A 21,126-nucleotide genomic window follows, 5' to 3' on the forward strand; every position below is an offset into this window, starting at 1 on the left:
GTCTTCAGAAAAAAAGTTTAATAGTGATGTAAGTTTGACAAATGGTGGAGAGACTTAAAGATATGAAGAAGAGTTATAAATTGTGTGTCCATTTTCCAGTTTGAAAACTTATATTTCCGAGGAGCCAAGCCTTTAATGTCTAAAAAGACCAGATTCAAATAACGTAACGCTTCTTCTCCATTCTCCTTCATTTATTTCACTTTGTTTCATCCTCACGGACATCTTTCTTTAACAATTTCAAGTAACCACTTCGAGATACATATTAGTCAAATATGAAATCTACATTGACAAAGTAATTCATTCACGCAGACAATTCTTGCTATATGTCTGAAAAAAAAGTATTGACAAAGTAATTCATTCACGCAGACAACTCTTGCTATATGTCTGAAAAAAATGTATCTCAACGGTGAAAATTGAGATTTCTTATGCAAATGCTTACAAGACAGATTTGAAATCAGCAGAACATATGAAAAAAAAACAATTGTATCCAAAAGGAATTCTCCTAACTAGTTTTACAAACTCTCTCTTCCTCTCTCTCGCTAATCAAATTTGTGCACACAACCAAAAAAATGTATTGAAACTACAACATAACGTAAAAAAAGAATGTTTGACTTGCACATACTCTCTCACAAAAAGCTTGAATCTTCTGTTAACTCAGACAAAGAAGAGAAGCCAAGCAAAGACTGATCTTTAGCTCTCTCAATCTTATGCTCATACAAATCATACGGCTCCCATGAATGATCCAAAGGACATGGTCTCTTCTCATCAAGCCTAACCCATGGCTTCCCTTTCCCACTCCAATGCAACAAACTCACTGGTCCTTTATGCAGAGACCTACAGCTTCCTCGTACATTGTCTCCTCCTAAACCGTGCTGGTTCCACCTATGATCAATTGCTTCAACGTTCCCTGCGAAGACGAGAAGAAACGGTGGCAACGAACCAAGATCGTAGATTCTTCGTTTCTTCTGTAACTGCATCCAAGTCTCGATCTTTTCTCTGTAATTCCCTTCTCTCCACCTAACAAGATCCATCACCATCACTCCCGTGTTGAAATAGCAAGGCTTTCGACCCGAGAAGAATCCGGATAAATCCGGGTCGGACCAGAAACCTGAGGTGAAGTATTTGGTGAAGTTTGCGTGGCAATATTCCGGAGCTCCGATAATTCTTGACCCGGTTAACGTCGTGTTCCACAGCTTGGTGATATCGTCGACGACGATGATGTCCGAGTCGAGATAAATGACTCGGTCGACGCAGCGATCAAGAATGTCTCCGAGGTAGTTTCGAGCGTAGTTCAATGGGTTCTCGAGGGCTTGTCTGATCGATGAGGATATGAGGTTGATGACGGTGTCTTCCCGGAAAATGTAGACTTTGAAGTTCAGCGACGGGAAAGTCGATCGGACGAGTTGACTCAGAACGCGTGGACTCGCCGGGTCAAACTCGGCAGCGATGAAGTGGAAGAAAACGTTCTCTGGACACGACGCGTGGCGGAGCACTGAATGGACGGCCGCGATTGAGCCACGGAGGTACTCTGAGTCGAGCGTCATAGCGATGTGAACGAGCGAAGGGTCGCAAGACGACACGAAGTTCTCTCTATTTAACGATTGCGACGCGCACTCCTTGCCGTTTCGGTACTCCGGAGCTTCCACGAATGGTCCGAGGTCGAACCCGTTGCCGACGGTGGCGGAGACGGCGGCGATCCTCCCCGGAACCAACCGTATTCCGACGGCGAACTGCGAAATAAACACCAAAAAGACGACGAAAGCTAAAACCGCTGATTTCATCGGAAAACGCACCCGCATTTTCAGAAAACGCGTTTTCTCCTCCTCTCTCATCGTTTAATCTTTCGAGTTGAAAGAGAGAGAGAGAGAGTAGAGTAAAGATCTGTGCTTTCTTGCTCTACTGATTTAGCATTTTCAAGAACTGTGAAGCTTCTGTAAATAATTACTGAAAATAGTTCAAGAATGTATAAAAGAGCAAGAAGATGAACAAGAAGAAGATTATTGGATTTTTATTTGGCTTTTTAGAGAGAAGTTTCTTCCAAGCGCTTTGAAAGCAAGAGAGTGATGTGGCTTAGTCGTTATATATTAATTTTTTTTTTTGGGCTTCGTCGTTAAAGAGAAAGTGTTTTATGATCAATCCCAACGTAATTACCGATTCAACTGATGGGATTAACAATTAATAATCCAAGATCTCGGTAATTAAAATGAGAAGCAGAGCATTTTTTTGATTGTCTATGGTTTGGTGTACCGTAAGATGAAAATTGAATGGTGGCTTTTGGAAACTTGTGATCGGTTTGTGCCAGCTGTGAACACGATGGAGCCAGCTGGATTCTCTTAAAGTTGTATGGGCTCGATACCAAAGTGGACGGCTGAGATTGAACGATGAGGAGGCTTTTCATTGGCTGATCACTCGTTTCTCCAACCCCCAATTTTCTCACGTGCCACGCACGCTCATTTTTCTGACCAGTAGTAGTAATTTCTTACGGTAAATGGATTGATTACGACAAAATTTTTTCTAAAGAATTTTTTTGGACAAGAAAAGGAAATTTGATGTCTAAAAATATTTTATTTTGTTTACGCAAACAAGGTAATTTTTGGATTTCTAGATTTTAACAGACTAAGTTTATGAGTTATCTAAATATTGGAAAAAGTAATGATTTATCTTTAAAATGTTTTAATGCTCCTTTGTTGCATTTGTTGTTTTTGGAATACTGAGTAGCGAGCGTGTCTCACACTACGAATATTCTCGTTGCGTGGTGCCACTTAATAAATGTGTTATTTTTTGTCAACTTATTGTGTGACTAGTGCCACTGAATAAATAAAATTATCGTAACTAATTATAATATAAAGAGGAATTTCATTACCCAAAATTAAAGAAAAAATTCCATTTCGTTTGTCCTGCTGCGTACTTTTTGTTGCGAACAACATTTCGAAAATACTCCCTTTTTTGTGTGAAGGAGAAAATTCTTTAACATTTGGAGTTTTAAGATACCGTCGAGCGAAAATCTGGTTATATATTAGAAAAAAAAATCTGATTATAATACCCCCTTTTCCTTTTAATAAACTAAATATTTGTTAGTGTGAATTAGCTAATGCTATGGTTTCAACAAGCTAGTAAAGAACCAACCTTCTTTTATGATTACTTGAGTTCTTTGCATTCATTTTTTTCATGTATTTTGACTATAAGCACTATAATTGTCTGCCATGTACTCATGAAAAACCTAACCAAACCAAAAAAAATAAAAATAGAAACACCCAACCAAACTAATGACGAAAACTTCTTGACAAGAAGCTCAATCAAGCACACGTAAACATTTCCACTGCGGGAAATTAGGAAAAAATATGTTTTATTTTTTTCTTGCCCCATAGATGTCATGATAAGAAGTAGTAAGCAAAAAAAAGGATAAAAAAAAAGAGAGAGAAGAAATCAAGTTTGGAATTTGGTAGAGACGTAAGAATTAGCTGATGTTTTTTTTTTTTTGAATTAGCTCATGTTGGGATAGTAATATAAAGCAAAGTTAGGTGGTGTAACAATGATGTCGTCTTGGATACGGACGGAGAAGGTAGATGCTTTCCCTTTTTTTTCTTGAATTTTGGAAATAATAAATGTGCTGTTTGGTATGTGACAATTTATGATTTAACGAATTACTGCGAAATACGAATGATGCTTTGCTTAGCGAGTACAACACGGGTTCATTGAGACTTTGTCTTCACCTCTCCACTTGCTTTTATATTAACTACATGCGACACCTAGAACAAGACAAACAAAGCCAGCAATAACCAGCTCTTTGCCTTCTCTTCTCATCTCTGCTTATTATCCCAACTCCGAGGCAAAACAATTCATGCTTGATTCTTGTTCTAAGATAGATATACAAGATCCTCAATTTTAGAGGAACAAAAACGTCCACATTTATCCGTTTATTCGTCTGTGGGAGTTAGTATCACTAGGAAACAACATTAGGAGGTAATAATCGTTCCTTTCATTAAAAGAATCAATGCTTTTGAGTTTAGACCCAGTTTGCACTTAAATGTGTGTTGAAATCAATCAAGTAGAGTTAATTAAAAAGAAGTTGAGAAACTGAAACAACAGGATCTACACTTGAATTGAGTTGAAAACCAAAAATGTTTGGAGCAATTTTTAAGTTGGTCTTGGGATTCATTGAACCGGGATCTCATGGAGGAGTTGCGGTTAGGATGAATCTAAGAGACGGATCTGTGATGGGCATAACCGGGACCATAATTTATGGAAGTGTTGCTCTCAGTTCCTTTCTGTCTGCTCCAAAAGACTGCAAATTGCAAAGAGGAAATGCATATTAACACAACTCAAACTCAATAAATATCAAACAAAGGTTTTATTAATGCCAAGGTTTGTCTTCAAAGGATGGATATGAAGGAATGGAAAGTTACCTCAGATCCGAAACCTTTTACGTATATATTTGTGAAAAGCTCTGATGATTCCGGTATCGGGCTCTCCTGAACACACACATATAATAAGAGAATATGTTTTCAACAAATGGTGGTAACTGATGTACAAGTAGTTGAAGTAAAAGCTAGGTTCGTACCTTGGCCTGAGCTACCGCTGCATCTACCTCTTTCCTCACTTCTTTCTCCATATCCTAAAGTAAGAAATAAAGAGCGCATCATTCTTTTACATATTCCCCCATGAGGACTGAGGAGTAATAAACTAATAATCCATTGTTTTCTGACAGAAGATGAGAGGATTTATTATGTCTGAGTGAGTACCTTAAGCTCTTTCTCCGTAGCTATGTCATGAGATACGATCAACTTTCTCACTCTATCAATTGGATCTCGCACCTGGAGGCCACAAGAAACACGTATACAGATTTAAAAAGTTGAAATTTAAATGATTGAGCACTATTCCTATAAGATAAGAGATTAACTAACCTGCCTCACGCCTGAGATCTCATCACGTGTACGGTAAGTGCTTCCTGGGTCAGACATAGAGTGACCGTGGTACCTGTAAGTGTCCATCTCAAGGATCTGCTCAAAGAAAGGCAAAGCTATGATGGTCACTGCCCTTAGTTTCAGAAATTTTAATAAAATCAATAACATTACTGTAACTAGAAAGAAATGTCCAGACTTGCAAGACCAAAAATGCATGTATCCTAATCAAAAGCTCACTCCCATCGAAAAGGAAAATAACAGACGGCCATATGCTGTAACTTTGTGGGATAAACAAAGATACTACAGAGACAAGTTTCTCCTTTCTATTCATTCAAACACAACCTTATTCAATCCAGAATCCCGGCCAAGTACAACTGTAAAAGCAATCAATGTTGCTCGCAAAGGATACATGCAAGCACGAACTGATTGCCTGATTAAGATTTGTTTCGTAAAATTATTGGAGAATTCTCCCGATTTCATTCAAAGAAACAACAAGAGGGGACACGAAAGAAAAGAGACGGGAATTCATAGTGCAAAGACTTACAATAGGTCCATTCTTGAGTGCGTGTTCTTTGGCGAACTTGCATGCTTGCTTTACAGCCAGTGCATCCATACCATCCACCTAGAACACAAAACAGATTATTGTCACAAATAAGCTAACTTACCTCAAGGTCGCACTCCCTCAAACCAAAAAAAAACAAAGACTTTGATTCTTTAGGTCAACCAAAAAGATAGAGACTTTGAACAAAAAAAATTCTGTCAATTCCTCCTGAAAAAGTTCTGATAAAAAGGTTTTGTCTTTCCTCTTTCAGTTTGTGTAAAAAATCCTGATCCTAAACTCCATTTCCTACCCTATATCTAGAAATCTAATTTGCACAAGTCTACTGTACAACAACCAAACGAAGGATAACTACACTGCACCATTCAAAGATGAAGATTATATACACAAATTCAATCTCACCTTCAAGCCAGGAACATAGTCTCCACGCTTGAAATAAGCTGGAGACTTAGCTGACCTCCACTCAGCCGTTCCCATCCCATCTGCATAAGAAACATTCCAATCAACACAGTACTCACTACACCACATCCATCACAAAAACACAAAAGTCAAAAAATCAACTCACAATGGTTGTTCTCACAAACCAGAATCGCAGGCAAGTCCCAAAGCGCTGCAATATTCAAAGCCTCAAACAATTGTCCCTGGTTCGCTGCACCATCACCGTACAAAGTAAACGTCACAGCTTCATCCTTTGAATACTTCTGAGCAAAAGCCAAACCACATCCCAATGGAGCCTGAGCACCAACAATCCCATGACCACCGTAAAACGAAGCGTCCTTCTTGTAAAAATGCATAGATCCTCCTTTGCCTTTAGAACAACCCGTCTTTCTTCCCATAAGCTCAGAGAACGCCTCGAAAAGCCCTCCACCACGACCTAGAAACGTACAGTGATCTCGATACGAAGTAATAATGGCGTCTTTTTTGGTAATCGCTGCCTCCATACCGATCGCGACGGCCTCTTGACCGTCGTAGAGATGGCAAAATCCACGGATGAGTTTGGCTTTGTAGAGCGAATCGGCGGCGATTTCCATCCGCCGCATCAAAGCCATGTCGTGGAAGAAGGAGAGAAGCTCTTTGGATGAGGTCTCGACGGCGCGTGAGGGAGCTTCGCAGAGATGAGATGTGAATGGGACTGAGGTTTCGACTGTTAATGGTGAGGTGTCTGTGGAAATCTGGCGGCGAAGAGCGACGGGGAATGCGGTGGCGAACGGCTGGAGGAGAGTGTTGGATCGAGAAGAGAACCGTGATAGTGCCATCTCCGCCGTTGAGAGCTTGCTTTGTGGAGCACAGAAGGAGAAAAAAAAGACGAATGTTTCTGATTTTGAGTGATTTGAATAAAAGCTAAGGCAAGTGAAGAAGAAGATATAAAAAGAAAGAGATGTCAACGCTTTTTCGTATCGCAAAAGGGCGTTTTTCCAAATTCTAACGCCTCTTTCTCTTCAAATGCCCAAATGCAAGAATCTACCTAATTTTTTTTTTTTTTTTTTGTCAACTTATTTATTTATTTATTTCTTAAATATATAGATTATTCATGTTGTTTAGACTTTTAAGTTGTAAGTTTTTTTAACCTCTTTCAGCTCTTATTTGTAAGAATTTAATAGCTTAAAGTATGTATAGTTGATATATATTTTTATTGTAAGGACCTTTTCAAAAAAAAATTCTGCTGTTTATTACTGTATTAACCAATATTTAAACTTTTTGTTAGACATTACTCTTTGGTTGGAGAGGATTTTTAAATAAACCTAATATTTTTTATAAATTCAAATATATAAGCTTCAGTTAGTGACTTGACTTTTGAAGAAAAAATGAAGAGAATATTTTTACTTATACAAATCTTCATCAAAGCAATGATTGTAAATTTATAAATTTATGCGATGTAGACCGATTAATCAGATGTTTAAAATTAAAACCTAAAAGAATATGTTGACTTCTTCTTTTTTTTTTTCCTTCTCAAATATGTAATGTGTTGATTTTTCATTGACTAGTCTATTTACCGATTTGACAAATTCACTAAACTCAAAAAAAAAGGAGTCACAAAACTCATCCAACTAGATAGTTTTTTTTTTGTACGTGTAATATTATGGAAAAATCAAAACCGGGAAAAATGAATTAATTATTGGGTGTGTAATATCCAAAAGGCAAAAAAAATATCAAATCGCAAATGCGCTCAACATGAACACTCTTCCCGTCGTCTCCCTCACAGCTTCTTCCTTCAAATTCTTCCAATTTCCTTCTCTCCATCCTTCTCCTCTCTCTCATTCCCCAAGGTTTTGCTTCACCAAATCCTTAGTCCTCAGTCCAACACGTTTGGGACATCTTTCCTTCAAATCCTTGAATTCTCTGTCACCGTCGCAGTCTCAGCTCTCCGAGGAGTACGAGGAGGAAGAGGAGGAGGAAGAAGAAGATGAGGAGGATGACGACGACGGCGATGATGAAGCCGCGGACGAGTATGACGATATTACTGATGAAACTCGAAACAGCGACGACGAAGCCGAATTCTCGGTGGATTTGCCTGCGGAATCGGCTCGGCAACGCGTGGAGTTTAGGTGGCAGAGAGTGGAGAAGCTTCGTAGTCTTGTACGAGATTTTGGAGTTGAGATGATTGATATCGATGAACTCGTTTCCATCTACGATTTTCGTATCGACAAGTTTCAGGTTTGCTTATGCTTTCAAGTCTTTTTTTTTTTTTTGGAATTGGAGGTTTTGAAATCTAAAATTGCATCGTTTTGGCCAGAGATTGGCTATTGAGGCTTTTCTGAGAGGTTCTTCTGTGGTGGTTTCTGCTCCCACGAGCAGTGGGAAGACTTTGATAGCTGAAGCAGCGGCTGTTGCCACGGTGGCTCGAGGTCGCCGGTTGTTCTATACCACACCGCTTAAAGCACTCTCTAATCAAAAGTTTCGCGAGTTTAGGTCGTTTGTAACTCTCGTTACATTTATTTTAGTAAGTTTTGGGAAGCAACTTTAGTCGCTGAAATGTGGTTTTGCTGTTGATTTTTAGGGAGACATTTGGCGACGATAACGTTGGTCTACTCACAGGTGACTCTGCCATCAACAAAGAGGCTCAGATTGTGATCATGACTACAGAGATTCTCCGCAACATGTTGTATCAAAGGTGTTTCTCATTTGGAGTTATATCAAACTGCATCTCTCTGTGTACCTGGACTTGTTAGGAGCTTCTTTAACACCAATTTTTTGTGCTCGGAATTTTTTAGTGTTGGAATGGCTTCTTCAGGAACTGGACTGTTTCATGTTGATGCAATTGTTTTGGACGAGGTTCATTATTTAAGCGATATATCTAGGGGAACTGTGTGGGAAGAGATAGTGAGTTCTTCTTCCACCGTTTCTCTTCTTTCCTCCAAAAGACTATCCGCGGAGTGTCTCATTTGAATTCTGGTTTCATTAATATGTTCAGGTCATTTATTGCCCAAAGGAGGTTCAACTTATATGCCTATCAGCCACTGTTGCAAACCCAGACGAATTAGCTGGTTGGATTGGTGAGGTGTGTTTTTAGACATTTTCCCTATGGGAATGCATTGCAGCTTTCTATTATCATGTCCTTATCGTAAGGAGATATAACAGTGTACCTAATGCCATGTTCATTATCTCATTTACCTTCTATTGTTAAGCAACGTAATTACTTTTTTTGCTGATCAAGTACTCAAGCCGTAAACTACAACTATTGCAACTGCAGTTATCCTTAGATTCATTAGCCACTGGTTATCTAAGATGTGTTAGCTGGCCGTTGTGTTTTTTTCCTTAGATACATGGTAAGACTGAGTTGGTAACATCGACAAGACGTCCAGTTCCATTAACCTGGTACTTCTCAACAAAACATTCTTTAGTACCTCTGCTTGATGAGAAAGGGACACATGTAAATAGGTAACATGTTCAACACTGCTTTTATCGTCAACATGTAGTGTAGAATATTTCTCTCTGATAATAATTGGAAGATGCTTTATTAATTGGAGCAGGAAGCTGTCTCTCAATTATTTGCAACTGTCTGCCTCAGAAGCTAGATATCGTGATGATGACGAGGGGCGTAGGGGAAGGAGGTCAAGAAAACGAGGAGGTGATACGAGCTACAACAGCCTCATGAACATTTCTGATTATCCTCTTTCAAAGAATGAGATAAACAAGATTCGCCGTTCACAGGTCTTACATTATACTTCCTTATATATTTGAATATGACTTTTTAACTTCTCATGACAAGTTAATGACTGAGCTGAGTCTTGAAATTTCTAGGTACCTCAAATTAGCGACACATTATGGCATCTCCAGGGAAAAAATATGTTACCAGCGATATGGTTCATTTTTAACCGTAGAGGATGTGATGCAGCTGTGCAGTATGTTGAAAATTTTCAGCTTTTAGATGATTGCGAGAAGGGTGAGGTTGAGCTGGCACTGAGGAAGTTTCGCATTCTTTATCCAGATGCAGTGAGAGAGAGTGCAGAGAAAGGACTGCTAAGGGGAATTGCTGCTCATCATGCAGGATGTCTACCTCTTTGGAAATCTTTCATCGAGGAATTGTTTCAGCGCGGGCTTGTTAAGGTTGTCTTTGCTACTGAGACACTTGCTGCTGGAATAAACATGCCGGCTAGAACTGCAGTTATTTCGTCTCTGACAAAAAAGGCTGGTAATGAAAGAGTACAGTTGGGTCCTAACGAATTGTTCCAGATGGCGGGGCGTGCTGGACGCAGAGGCATTGATGAAAAGGGTTACACTGTGCTGGTTCAGACTGCTTTTGAAGGCGCTGAAGAATGCTGTAAACTTGTCTTTGCTGGAGTAAAACCTCTCGTGTCACAGTTTACTGCTTCATATGGAATGGTGCTAAATCTTGTAGCTGGTTCAAAAGTTACTCGTAAATCAAATGGAACTGAGGACGGGAAAGTCTTACAAGCCGGGAGAAGTCTGGAAGAAGCCAAGAAATTAGTTGAGAAGAGTTTTGGAAACTATGTGAGCAGCAATGTGATGGTTGCTGCTAAGGAGGAACTTGCAGAAATCGACAAGAAGATCGAGATTCTGACATCAGAAATAAGCGATGAAGCAATAGATAAGAAGAGTAGGAAACTTCTCTCAGCGAAGGAATACAAGGAGATTACTGTTCTTCAGGCAGAGCTGCGGGAAGAGAAACGCAAGCGTACTGAACTACGAAGAAAGATGGAACTCGAAAGGTTCTCAGCTCTAAAACCGCTTTTAAAAGGGATGGAAGAGGGAAACTTACCATTTATTTGTTTGGAGTTCAAGGATTCTGAAGGGATGCAGCAGTCAGTCCCCGCTGTTTATTTAGGACATATTGATTCATTTACTGGTTCCAAACTTCAGAAGATGATGTCTTTGGATGAGTCTTTTGGCTTGAACGTAATCAAGGATGAGTTGGCGTCTGATGAACCTGAAAAGCCTATTGTTCAACCATCTTACTACGTGGCTCTTGGCTCTGATAACTCATGGTATCTCTTTACTGAGAAGTGGATAAGAACTGTCTACAGAACTGGTTTCCCTAACATTGCTCTAGCGCTGGGAGATTCTTTGCCTCGAGAAATCATGAAGACTCTCTTGGATAAGGCAGATATGCAGTGGGATAAACTAGCTGAATCTGAACTTGGAAGTTTGTGGAGAATGGAAGGATCTCTAGAGACATGGTCATGGAGTTTAAACGTACCTGTCCTAAGCAGCCTTTCCGAAGAAGACGAGGTATTACATATGTCCCAAGAGTATGATAACGCCGCAGAACAATACAAGGAACAAAGGAGCAAAGTGTCGCGTTTGAAGAAGAGGATATCTCGGTCGGCAGGGTTCAGAGAATATAAGAAAATTCTAGAGAACGCTAAGCTGACGGTTGAGAAGATGAAACGGCTCAAGGCGAGATCGAGACGCCTCATAAACCGTTTAGAGCAGATCGAACCGTCTGGTTGGAAAGATTTCATGCGCATAAGCAATGTGATTCACGAAAGCAGAGCATTAGACATTAACACACACTTGATATTTCCTCTGGGTGAAACAGCTGCTGCAATCCGAGGAGAAAACGAGCTCTGGCTTGCAATGGTGCTCCGGAATAAAGTCTTGGTGGATCTCAAGCCTCCTCAACTAGCTGGTGTATGTGCAAGTTTAGTTTGTGAAGGCATAAAAGTTCGACCGTGGAGAGACAACAACTATATATACGAGCCATCTGATACAGTAGTAGATGTGGTAAATTTCTTAGAAGAACAAAGAAGCTCTCTTATAAAGCTTCAAGAGAAGCACGAGGTTGAGATTTCTTGTTGTTTGGACATTCAGTTCTCTGGTATGGTTGAAGCTTGGGCTTCTGGATTAAGTTGGAAAGAAATGATGATGGAATGTGCAATGGACGAAGGTGATCTTGCTCGTCTGTTACGACGCACCATTGATCTCTTGGCTCAGATTCCTAAGTTGCCTGATATTGACCCGACCCTGCAACGTAGTGCAGCAGCTGCAGCAGACATCATGGACCGCCCACCAATCAGTGAGCTTGCCGGTTAAGGAGTCTCCACACGTTCGCTATGTCTTTAATGACCCTTTGGCAAAAAAAAAACATTAGAGCCTTGGGTGTGCAAGAAGTGCATATGTAAGAATTGGGGATACAGAACAAATTTCCATTCAGGTGATTAATTGTTGGGAAAGAATAGGAGTAAACAAAAGAGGAATTTTGAGTTAATGTTACAACAACATACAAAAGCATATATACACAATTCTGGAAAAAAGACTTGAAGTCCTGGGCAGCTAGTCCTTTCAGTATATTCCTTCGAATCTCCCCTCTTTCCCTCTTTATTTTCTGTGATATTTCAACAGGGACCAGAGCCAGCAACAGAAGTGAGAGCAATCTTAAATTTCTTCTCTCCTGACAAAGCTCAATGCCGAAACAACCAGAGAATGGCAACCTTGTGTCTCTAAAAGAATGTGAAGTTGCTCTATTCCCGAGCTTCTGAATTCTGATGGTGGTAACTGCGAAATGTCATTGGCCGGTGAGAAGTTTTTGGTATCTTTGTATCCTCCTTTGGTTAATTAAAGAACCACTGGAAACAGGGTCCTGTCTGAGAGCTGAGCCGCTTTGGTTCAAAACTTTCCTCCTCTTAGCACGATGCAAAACATCCTCTGTGTCTAACACATACGAGACCTGCAGGATATACCAAACAATCGTAAAATCTTTTTATAGAGATGTGCTTAAAGTTGCTATTGTGGCAACTCACAGATGTAAGCAGAAAATAAAGGCACTGTACCTTTGAAGAACTGCATGTGATCTTGCATTCCAAACCGTTAATAATCTTAACTCGATCCGTGATGCACAGTTCATCGTCACCACCATTTTTACGCTTATTCCTGCGGAAAAAAGAGTGTGATCTTCTGATTAGTTTACTCATTATCTTTTAGAAAGATGGGATAGTCCTCTGTCTTCTTACCGTTTTAAATAGATTCGAGGATTTTCTTTCACATTGGATTGATAGGAAAGGAAGTTATTGTGAAGGTAAGCAGCAAAAGCTGGGTCCATGGATATGGAGGTCACATCAGGCTTATCATATCCGTAGTCCAGAAGCTGAATAGAGAGTTTGGTTGGTGTAGATAGTTTCTGCAGAAATAAAAGCACAAAGATACACATCCTATGAAGTTCATGGATCATAAGCTAGCTTGGTTCAAAACTGTGGAAATAATTCTTACACATTCGATGCGGTATATATCTTCATCAGGAAGAAGAACACGAGCATTTTCATAATAAACAGCATCGAGAAACTTTTCAGGCTTCCGGGTTTTCTCATATGAATATAGCTGTTGTAGTTTGTTGTCCATCTCATCAGCTGCTACTCCTTGGAGCTGAACGATCACATTGGTCAGTTGAATCACAAGTGAAGGATAAATAAAGATATCAAGAATGTAACAAAAGAGGGTAAAAAAACCTACATGCTTGATGAGCTTATAGATCAGTTTGTCCAATGTAAAGAGAACATATGACTGCGTTCCAATAATTGCTCGGCAATCATCTTCAAATTTTGAATTATCAGATGTGCCATCAAGCAAGTTGTAGAGAGCATTCATGAATCTGTTCCAACACCAAAACTAGATGTATAAGCAGCAACAAAGATGCATCCTGTGGTGATTGCATAATAAAAAATTGCAAGGGAAAGTCACCTGGCGTATGAATCCGCAGGGTTTGTTGAATTTGAGGTCTTCCACTTTCTCTCTGGAGACGATGAATTGATTTTTGCTGATAATATTCTGTCATACAGAATCTGTTAACAAGTAACAGCGAAATGTTAGTGTAACAGATAACTTCAGCCTCATTGAGTAGCAGATTTGAATATACTGATCATTTTACCTGATGAAGCCTGAAAAGAACGTAAAACGAATCATTCCCATAAAACACTCGAGAGCTCTTCTGAGATTCATCTTTGTCCTTATCGCGCAAAGCTGGAGGGACATACTTTGCCAGAGGCTTCACATGTAGCATGTTTCTCACTGAAATGGGCAACACAGCCTTATCTCCTGCAGCATCATCATGAGCATCAGACATGCCTTCTTCTGCCTCACCTTCGCTTTCTGCCTTGTTATTATGTTCCATATCATCTTCAGGGTAACAATCTTCACCATCACCAGACTCAGTTCCAGAAACATCACCATTCTGGGATGTGTTTCCGCTTCCATCTGATGATCTTGGGGCACTTTCATCCCCTTCTTCTTCATTGCCATTAGCATCATTCTCTCCACTACTCCTCTGGTTTAAGTTGTTTCCAGCAATCTCTTTACCTTTGCTGAGAGCCTCCACGTCATTCTCTGCATGAACTGCAAAATTATCTTCCCCAAAATCCCCTGTTGGAGAAAGCTCACCCTCCTCTCTTTCGACTTTGGTCTGAGTACTTGATATCTCGGCCAATGTCCCATTTGAAAATACCTCTAAGCGTGGCCCGTTTACGTGGTTTGGCTTCAACTCCATCTCTGTTCCATTGGTTACAGCACTAGGTTTTGGATTACTATTGCTAAGCCCTGGTTGAGTAAAAAAGGGAACAACGATACCATTCATCATCTGAAAACAAGAAAAATTTTAAGAGTACTATTAACAAGAAGAGTCTGAAGTGTTTACCGGCAATGGATAAAATGCTGGTTTTTCCATTCCTTTGAGGTAGCAATCCATCCACAGGCGGTGCATTTGAGCTATGCATACGTTCAATAGAAGAAACAGCTTGTTTGGTTTCGAGCTTTTCGTCATGTGTGGTTAGATTCTTCGGCATTTTATCATTCTGAGTGTTGTCACATGATAATAAGGCATCTGAGGTCTTACTCGCAGTGACATCTCTATCCAAATCACTAGCTTGCCGCAATTGATTACTTTCACTGGCTTTTCGAGGGCCATTTGACCGGACTGAGTTGGCAACACTAGCTCCATTTTGAGGACTGCCCTCGCTTGGGCTACCACTTTTTAGATTCTGATTCGTAGACTTGACAGCATCTTCTCGGTCTTCAGCACCTTGAGGGCGACAAGGAACACCAAACATTGGTTCCAGAAATTCTGTCCATACCTTCATTACCTTATCTAACTGCTCGGTTGAACACATTTCTCCACATGAATACTTGATCAGCTGATACAGATCTTCGTGAAGATCAGGATCTGGATAATCAAAACTCATGTTGGAGCAAATAGTACGTCTATTTCCAGCCGCAAGAGCAAGAAGTGCATCATCTTCTGCACGCTTCTTCTCAGCAATCTCTTTTATCTCTGCAAGCAACGCTGCATTGAAAGATAGTAGTACGTAAGAAATCCGTAAACACTTTGCAGGCAGATGTAACTCATTTGAGTAATGGGTAATGAGAAAAGAAAAACCTTTCGTGCTCAGATTCTTTGAGTCCTGCTGTTTGAAATAAAAACTGCGATGGTCAAGTGATCTGTGGTAGTTCTTGGTATATATGTCAGCCCAGACTTTGTTAAAATCAGAGCGACACCTTGCCCACTCCTCTTGCTTCTGTTTCAAACGGGTCAGTATTACAGGTAAAGCAAGATAGGCATTCTTCTTTAACAAATCCATCACATCGAGCCCGTGGTCTCCATATAACCGTTCTATGCATCTTAGGTTTAGAGCTACAAGACAATAACATACAAATTTCAGCAGCCACAAAGCGAAGAGTTCAAACTTTATGATGCTGTTGTTCACTCCAACTTATATGTATACCTGTGAGGTGATCCTCGATACATATGGGAGTATCTGTTTTCAGTTCATTACTGTTAATCTTTGCCAATAACTCTTCCACTCGATTCGTAGCCGAGTTCACAGACTCTAATAGCATGTCTAGCTCGAACCTAAAGCACAGGAACAAATAAATATTCACCAAATCCAAGCTACTCCAAGAACACGCTCAACAAATAACAGTCAAGACTTTGATCGAGAGAACAAAGAAGTGGTCCATTAGTATAAATTAATCACGAACCTGTCATCTTCACATCGGAAGAGGCTCTCTTCGTACTGGTTCTTGCGCATGTGTTTAAATGAATAGTCTTCACTTCCTGAAGTGACGGAGACCCAATGGTCATTAAGCACCTGGCTACCAATCTCCATTTTTTGGCTTGCAATAGGAATTGGGTACTACAAGAAAACAAAATATGAACATTAACTAATAAAGCCAAAAAAAATAAACTAAACCAAGAGGAGAAGATTCGTTCATGATGAACTGTAGGTCTGTAGCCGCATACATTCTTTGGAAGTAACCGATAACTAGGAGTGCATTGTTCACAGTTTGAAAGATCCAGTTCACTGATAGGTTTAGCCCATTTCTGGCTCGCTGCCGCCTTTTCAAGCCTCTCCTTCTCACGGTCTCTTTCTCTAAACCTTTCAAGCTTCTCACGTTCTCGGTCAGTATCTTTGTCCTGTGACTTCGTAGGTTGAGGACATTTGCCATCACTCCACAAGGACTCTGTCGTCACAGCAATCCAATGGTTAGAGCTAAGATGATTTCTCTTCAACTTGCTTGATCATAAAGAGAAACATCAGACGTATGTTACAAAAATTGCTAGACTTACTCTTAGTTACGATACCAGAGAGTAATCCTTCTACAGAAAGAAAAACCAAAAAAGGTTCAAATCATAACCTTTTAACGTGCGAATTGAAATAAGAGAAGCACAAGTTTGCCTGATTACCGTTCTTTTCACACTGAACCAAAAAGACTCTGAAGGCATCCATAAGGTCTGGATATCCTCCAATTAAATCGCCCACCTGATACAAGAATATATGTCCGGAAAATTCCATAAGATTTCTCAAAATCTTGTTCAGATTCAGCAAGCAGAGAGCAAATTTGAGTCAGGCAAGAAAACATACCAAAGACTGCAACTCTGGTTGGCTGATTATCTCCTTTGAAAAGAGATTAAGACATCGTAAGAACTCTTGGTAGTCAGAGGTATTAAGCTTTGCCTTCACTCTATCAACAAAAGCAAGTTCATGGATATGACCTGTCATCACAAAGTCTATGTCAGAACACAACGAATAGCAGACAAGGCTGCAAGAAATCAAGCAACTCCTAACTATCTCAGAAATCAATAGTCACACTGAGTTGTTCTGAAGGTACAAAATAAGAAAATGGAGGGATATGCTTTTCCTAGCACCTTTATCATCATAAGTAGATGAAGTGGCAATGGCTCCACAAAACTTGTCTCCTTCTCTAGCCTGATTTGAAATCTCAGGAGAATCATCATCCTTAAGTGTCAGCTTCTTTTTACTGTGGAGGAACTGCTCTTTCTGGCTATCGTGTTCAAGACCTCTGTTATCTATTCCATAACCTCTCCTGTCTCTGTCATCCATGTAATCAGTCATTTTGTCAATGCGTCTAATTTCTTCTTTACTTTCTTTCATCAAAGATCTTTCATGGTCTATGTCCATATGTTCAGCTTTGAGGTCGCGGTCAGGATGTGGAGTAATAATCCGTTCCTTCTGCAACAAAACCGCATACAAGTGATGGCTTTGAGTATCGATTATCCAATAGTATATCACAATTATTTCAAGAAGGAAAAAAAACAGAGAGAGGAACCTTGTCAGAGTCCCGCATGGTGGGAAGAGATTTAATGCCTCTATCACGTATTGACATTTTTACAGTATCATTAGTAGAGGCAGTTCCTGAAGTATCAGGGAGAAAGTGAGTGAACTCCACAAGCAAATCTTCATGGTCCCGGAAAAGGATAGCCACCTGCAAGATAGGCATATCAACCCACGACAAGAAGAGCAAACCAAAACAATGAAAACCGTAAAAAAGCTACAGGAACATACCTCCTGGTAGACATCAGTAATGGACTTGTTTTCCTTTCTATACATATTCAAAATGTCTAAAAACGATTTGTATACACGGTCATCGCCTTGGAACCTTGTCTGCAGATTAAATGATCGTTAAGAGGCAAGTCGCAAAGAGAGGAAAAAGAGGAAGTGCACCACATGAAACAAATTATCAACCTTAATCTTGTTGACAAAACTAATAGCTTCCTCAAACTCAACAGGCTTCTTTGGTAGAGGTTGGTCATCCTCGGGTAAGAGGGTTATCTCGAATCCCTTTGGCAAGAAAGTATTGAATCCCAAAATCAGTTCTCGGTTACCCTTGAAGAGTTCTTTCACCCTCAAGATGACACCACTAGTATCAACTCTACAGTTCAAAAAGTAACATCAGATTTAGCTCCCAAGAAACCACAAGAGTATTATCTGGACAGAGAGATTGAACTAAAAAATGAGGCAAAAAAATATACCTTTGAGCTTTGAAATCTTTCATGACCTCAAGAAACTCATCGTACTTTTCGCGTTTATCTTGAAATTTATCCTTGACAGCCTTGAGGTATGCAAGCGCATCATTTGTTGTTAGCTTCTGTGCACTCCCTCCTCCAACCATGGTTTCTAATTGGCCAGAGCTTCATTAACCAAAGAAACAAAGAGAAAGCAAAAGACTTTCAGCAGCAAAAACAGATCACTGTTCCTCAATGACATTAAACCACACTTAGGAGAAACTTCGTCAATAGATCAGCGCAAGATTACAGAACAACGACAAGGAAAAACTCAATTCACCAATTCAAAGCTTGCCTTGAAGCAGCTCGAGGAAACAACAAGTCTTCTGATTTGAGCAAATTCAATCTCTCGACTAAAACCCCTTTGATCTTTGACTAGATATCAAATCTTTAGAACACTGGGAAAAAATCAATCAACATAAACAAAATCACATCCGAAGAAATCGAACTTGAAGGCAATCCAAATAGAACAAAAAACAAAACAAGCAGTAGATCTAGCAAGTAGAGAACAATCAAAGCGAAATCGAAAAGGAGTTGGAAACAATGAAGCTGAAAATTCGATCTTAACTTAATCTTTGGATTATTTTTCACATTACGGCGCTTCGAGATAAGAAATTAAAATAAAACGCTTCGAAAACGAAACACAAAAGAGAAAAAAGAAACAGGATTAAGAAAAAGGAAAGAAGAGAAAGATCATGGTAGAGTTACCGAATTGCGTAGAGACACAAGTCTACAAGCACAAGCTTCCTCCTTACCGCACACGGAAACACACCAGAGAGACAACAAGACTTTAAACAAAAAAATTTGCAGCAAGCAAGAAAGAAACTAACAAAAATTTATGATGAAGATGAGAGACTTCTCTAAGGTTTTTTTTACGTAAATGTAATTTTCTTTTATATGGTGTAGTTTTTAGTTAATTAAGACCGTTTTTTAATTAATTAGAAGAAAAAACATTATTCCTCTTACTGTTTCATTATTTTGATTTTAATTTTTAAATAAAGACTAAATGAAAACATTTCCTCCTTTTAAAAAAACATTTCCTCTTTTTTTAAAAACATTTTCTTTTATTGCTTCCTTTTCCTTCATCATCTTTTATTTTGTTTAGATGAAATAAAAATACCAAAAGTATCAGTAAATACGGTAGAAAGTAGAAACATATTTTGTATCGATGAATGGAAAAAATTGAATAAAAAATATGAAAAAACAACTTATAGACAGCCGTTGCTAGGTTGCTAATAGGTTGGGTTACCGGTTATAGCCGGTGAGATTAAAACTGCGGATTAGGGCGCAGAGCTAGGGATTGGATTGGGACCTCGCAATTTGGGATTATGTAATTTTAGTGGCAATTTTGTGATTTTTGGGAGATTTTGAGGATAAACTAGGAAGGTCCGGTAAAAAAATATAAATCAAACTATCAATGTCATGTGCTACAATTAGTAAATTCGAGGCTTCTTTTTTTTTTTTTTAATGATCTAGAAAAGAATTTGCTTATTCGATTTTTTTCGACTAGATTAGAGGGAATCGTTTACAAATATGTATGGGATTTAAGGTGGCTTTGCGTTTTGTTAATTATCCTAAAATTGATTTATGTAAATTCCATCAATATGGGATTTACAAAAACATTAGAATATTCTCTTGGTGTCTGAAAACGATAATCAATTTCAGAGAAGTCCAATGTAAGGATTAACATTATGTAAGTATATAATTTTTATTAAAAAATTATTGTTATGTCGGTTTAAGATATGTGATGATCGGACATTGTTAATTAATAATACTCTGGATAATTAGGTAGAAGCCATATGGGGTAGAACTGTAGAAGAAACAGTAGATGTGGATAACCTGGTGATATGAAATCTGATTAGATACAGTGAGAATTTTTGCAAAATTGGGCATTTGGTCTAGTGGTATGATTCTCGCTTAGGGTGCGAGAGGTCCCGAGTTCAATTCTCGGAATGCCCCGCGTTTTTCGTCAATAATCTTTTACTCCGAGAATTGAACCAGGAAGATCTCCTTGAAGACAGATATATGAACCAGGAAGATCGTCGGGGATCCTTATCGACAAATCCAACTTTGCACTAAGACGAGTTTCTGTGATGTTATTCACCGTGAAACACATAGAAGCTAGTTCTATATCCGGCACGGATATTTATAACGAGCAACAATTATGATCGCAGCTATAACACCACTTACAATGGCAGCACAACAAACCACAGAACACACATTCTGTGTTGTACTCGGCTCTTTTTCCTTAGCCATTCTTTGCGATTGATTGACAAGAGAAGAGAAGTCTTTCTTTTTTTGGAGTGCACGAAGAAGATTTTAGAGTTTGATAATGCTAGAGATCGTGAATAATGCTTTGTAGAAACACGTATATATATACACCCACAAGATTTAATACAACTCCAAGTATGATTGGGAAATTATAAAGAAAAAACAAAAAAAAGAGAGGGTGTGTGTTTCCAAGTCCTCCTATGTTTCGGACTGGATACATTGTAAAGATATATCCAAATCCAATTAGGTCTAATTCTAAATTAGAAAAAAAAGCATAACTTTAGAATTGATATCTTCCATAATATCTTCTCGTTGATGATGGTCTTTAAGAATGAAACCAAGAAATATATTCGCTTTTTAATAAACCTGTCTTAATGAGTATCGTTGTTTTGAAATTTCGAAATTACTTTTAACAACAAAATCGATGATTTTAAATCATTGCAGTTTAATAGTAAAAAATAGGATATGTAGTCCAAAGACCTATCATTGGAGCTAAAATGTTTTAAGTCGATTATTATTATTCAAGAAAGGCAAATAACCAAAAATATAATCGCAGAATTGTTATTCTGTAGAGAAAACCTAATAAGTAAAACTCAAATGTTTGTAAACTTAACAATGAACGTTTTGGTGAAAACAAACCA

At 39.0% G+C, this 21,126-nt stretch overlaps 4 protein-coding genes and 1 non-coding gene across 6 annotated transcripts; 2 read left to right on the forward strand and 3 right to left on the reverse strand.

Annotated features, from left to right (window-relative positions):
• Positions 1–396: 396 nt before the first annotated feature.
• On the reverse strand, positions 397–2,038 carry LOC18008130 (probable galacturonosyltransferase-like 9). The gene has a single exon (XM_006390864.2). The coding sequence runs from the start codon at positions 1,830–1,832 to the stop codon at positions 627–629; it is 1,206 nt and encodes a 401-aa protein (XP_006390926.2). The 5' UTR covers positions 1,833–2,038; the 3' UTR covers positions 397–626.
• Positions 2,039–3,964: 1,926 nt separating this feature from the next.
• LOC18008140 (pyruvate dehydrogenase E1 component subunit alpha-2, mitochondrial) lies at positions 3,965–6,792 on the reverse strand. Its single transcript, XM_006390865.2, has 8 exons — positions 6,029–6,792; positions 5,866–5,945; positions 5,449–5,526; positions 4,905–5,000; positions 4,743–4,814; positions 4,562–4,615; positions 4,407–4,472; positions 3,965–4,285 (listed from the first exon to the last, which is right to left on the reverse strand). Exons 1-8 carry the CDS (start codon positions 6,717–6,719, stop codon positions 4,241–4,243), a joined length of 1,182 nt encoding a protein of 393 aa, XP_006390927.1. The 5' UTR covers positions 6,720–6,792; the 3' UTR covers positions 3,965–4,240.
• An 828-nt stretch (positions 6,793–7,620) lies between these two features.
• Positions 7,621–12,099, forward strand: LOC18008139 (DExH-box ATP-dependent RNA helicase DExH15 chloroplastic). The gene is made up of 8 exons (XM_006390867.2): positions 7,621–8,118; positions 8,198–8,373; positions 8,462–8,575; positions 8,676–8,784; positions 8,876–8,962; positions 9,224–9,342; positions 9,435–9,615; positions 9,706–12,099. Exons 1-8 carry the CDS (start codon positions 7,636–7,638, stop codon positions 11,956–11,958), a joined length of 3,522 nt encoding a protein of 1,173 aa, XP_006390929.1. The 5' UTR covers positions 7,621–7,635; the 3' UTR covers positions 11,959–12,099.
• Positions 12,051–19,034, reverse strand: LOC18008134 (paired amphipathic helix protein Sin3-like 4). Of its 2 annotated transcripts, XM_024156495.1 has the most exons (22): positions 18,923–18,984; positions 18,510–18,612; positions 18,182–18,340; positions 17,895–18,081; positions 17,715–17,813; positions 17,479–17,634; positions 17,057–17,381; positions 16,773–16,903; positions 16,595–16,670; positions 16,478–16,507; positions 16,151–16,371; positions 15,889–16,043; positions 15,633–15,760; positions 15,287–15,541; positions 14,549–15,193; positions 13,787–14,451; positions 13,600–13,700; positions 13,372–13,510; positions 13,132–13,284; positions 12,876–13,042; positions 12,696–12,795; positions 12,051–12,592 (listed from the first exon to the last, which is right to left on the reverse strand). In XM_024156495.1, exons 3-22 carry the CDS (start codon positions 18,319–18,321, stop codon positions 12,431–12,433), a joined length of 4,035 nt encoding a protein of 1,344 aa, XP_024012263.1. In that variant the 5' UTR covers positions 18,322–18,340; positions 18,510–18,612; positions 18,923–18,984; the 3' UTR covers positions 12,051–12,430. The 2 variants fall into 2 exon arrangements, with proteins under 2 accessions (XP_024012263.1, XP_006390928.1); XM_006390866.2 differs by lacking the exon at positions 18,510–18,612 and having other exon boundaries at positions 18,923–19,034.
• A 1,067-nt stretch (positions 19,035–20,101) lies between these two features.
• TRNAP-AGG lies at positions 20,102–20,173 on the forward strand. The gene has a single exon. It is a non-coding gene; the product is annotated as a tRNA-Pro (tRNA).
• The last annotated feature ends 953 nt before the right edge of the window (positions 20,174–21,126 follow it).

Source organism: Eutrema salsugineum, unplaced genomic scaffold, assembly GCF_000478725.1.
Source record: "Eutrema salsugineum unplaced genomic scaffold, Eutsalg1_0 scaffold_9, whole genome shotgun sequence".
Taxonomy (NCBI): Eukaryota; Viridiplantae; Streptophyta; class Magnoliopsida; order Brassicales; family Brassicaceae; genus Eutrema; species Eutrema salsugineum.

What these genes read in the sequence shown, in the direction of transcription:
- LOC18008130 (XM_006390864.2), bottom strand. Translation starts at nt 1,832, where the DNA reads ATGAGAGAGGAGGAGAAAACGCGTTTTCTGAAAATGCGGGTGCGTTTT.
- LOC18008140 (XM_006390865.2), bottom strand. Translation starts at nt 6,719, where the DNA reads ATGGCACTATCACGGTTCTCTTCTCGATCCAACACTCTCCTCCAGCCG. An exon ending in CAGCGGTAGCTCAGGCCAAG is followed by an intron (nt 4,473 to 4,561) that starts GTACGAACCTAG and finishes GTGTGTGTTCAG; the next exon opens with GAGAGCCCGATACCGGAATC. An exon ending in TAAAAGGTTTCGGATCTGAG is followed by an intron (nt 4,286 to 4,406) that starts GTAACTTTCCAT and finishes TGCAATTTGCAG; the next exon opens with TCTTTTGGAGCAGACAGAAA.
- LOC18008139 (XM_006390867.2), top strand. Translation starts at nt 7,636, where the DNA reads ATGAACACTCTTCCCGTCGTCTCCCTCACAGCTTCTTCCTTCAAATTC. An exon ending in CGCAACATGTTGTATCAAAG is followed by an intron (nt 8,576 to 8,675) that starts GTGTTTCTCATT and finishes GGAATTTTTTAG; the next exon opens with TGTTGGAATGGCTTCTTCAG. An exon ending in AAAGGGACACATGTAAATAG is followed by an intron (nt 9,343 to 9,434) that starts GTAACATGTTCA and finishes TAATTGGAGCAG; the next exon opens with GAAGCTGTCTCTCAATTATT.
- LOC18008134 (XM_006390866.2), bottom strand. Translation starts at nt 18,321, where the DNA reads ATGGTTGGAGGAGGGAGTGCACAGAAGCTAACAACAAATGATGCGCTT. An exon ending in AAAGATTTCAAAGCTCAAAG is followed by an intron (nt 18,082 to 18,181) that starts GTATATTTTTTT and finishes TTTGAACTGTAG; the next exon opens with AGTTGATACTAGTGGTGTCA. An exon ending in AACCAGAGTTGCAGTCTTTG is followed by an intron (nt 16,671 to 16,772) that starts GTATGTTTTCTT and finishes TTCTTGTATCAG; the next exon opens with GTGGGCGATTTAATTGGAGG.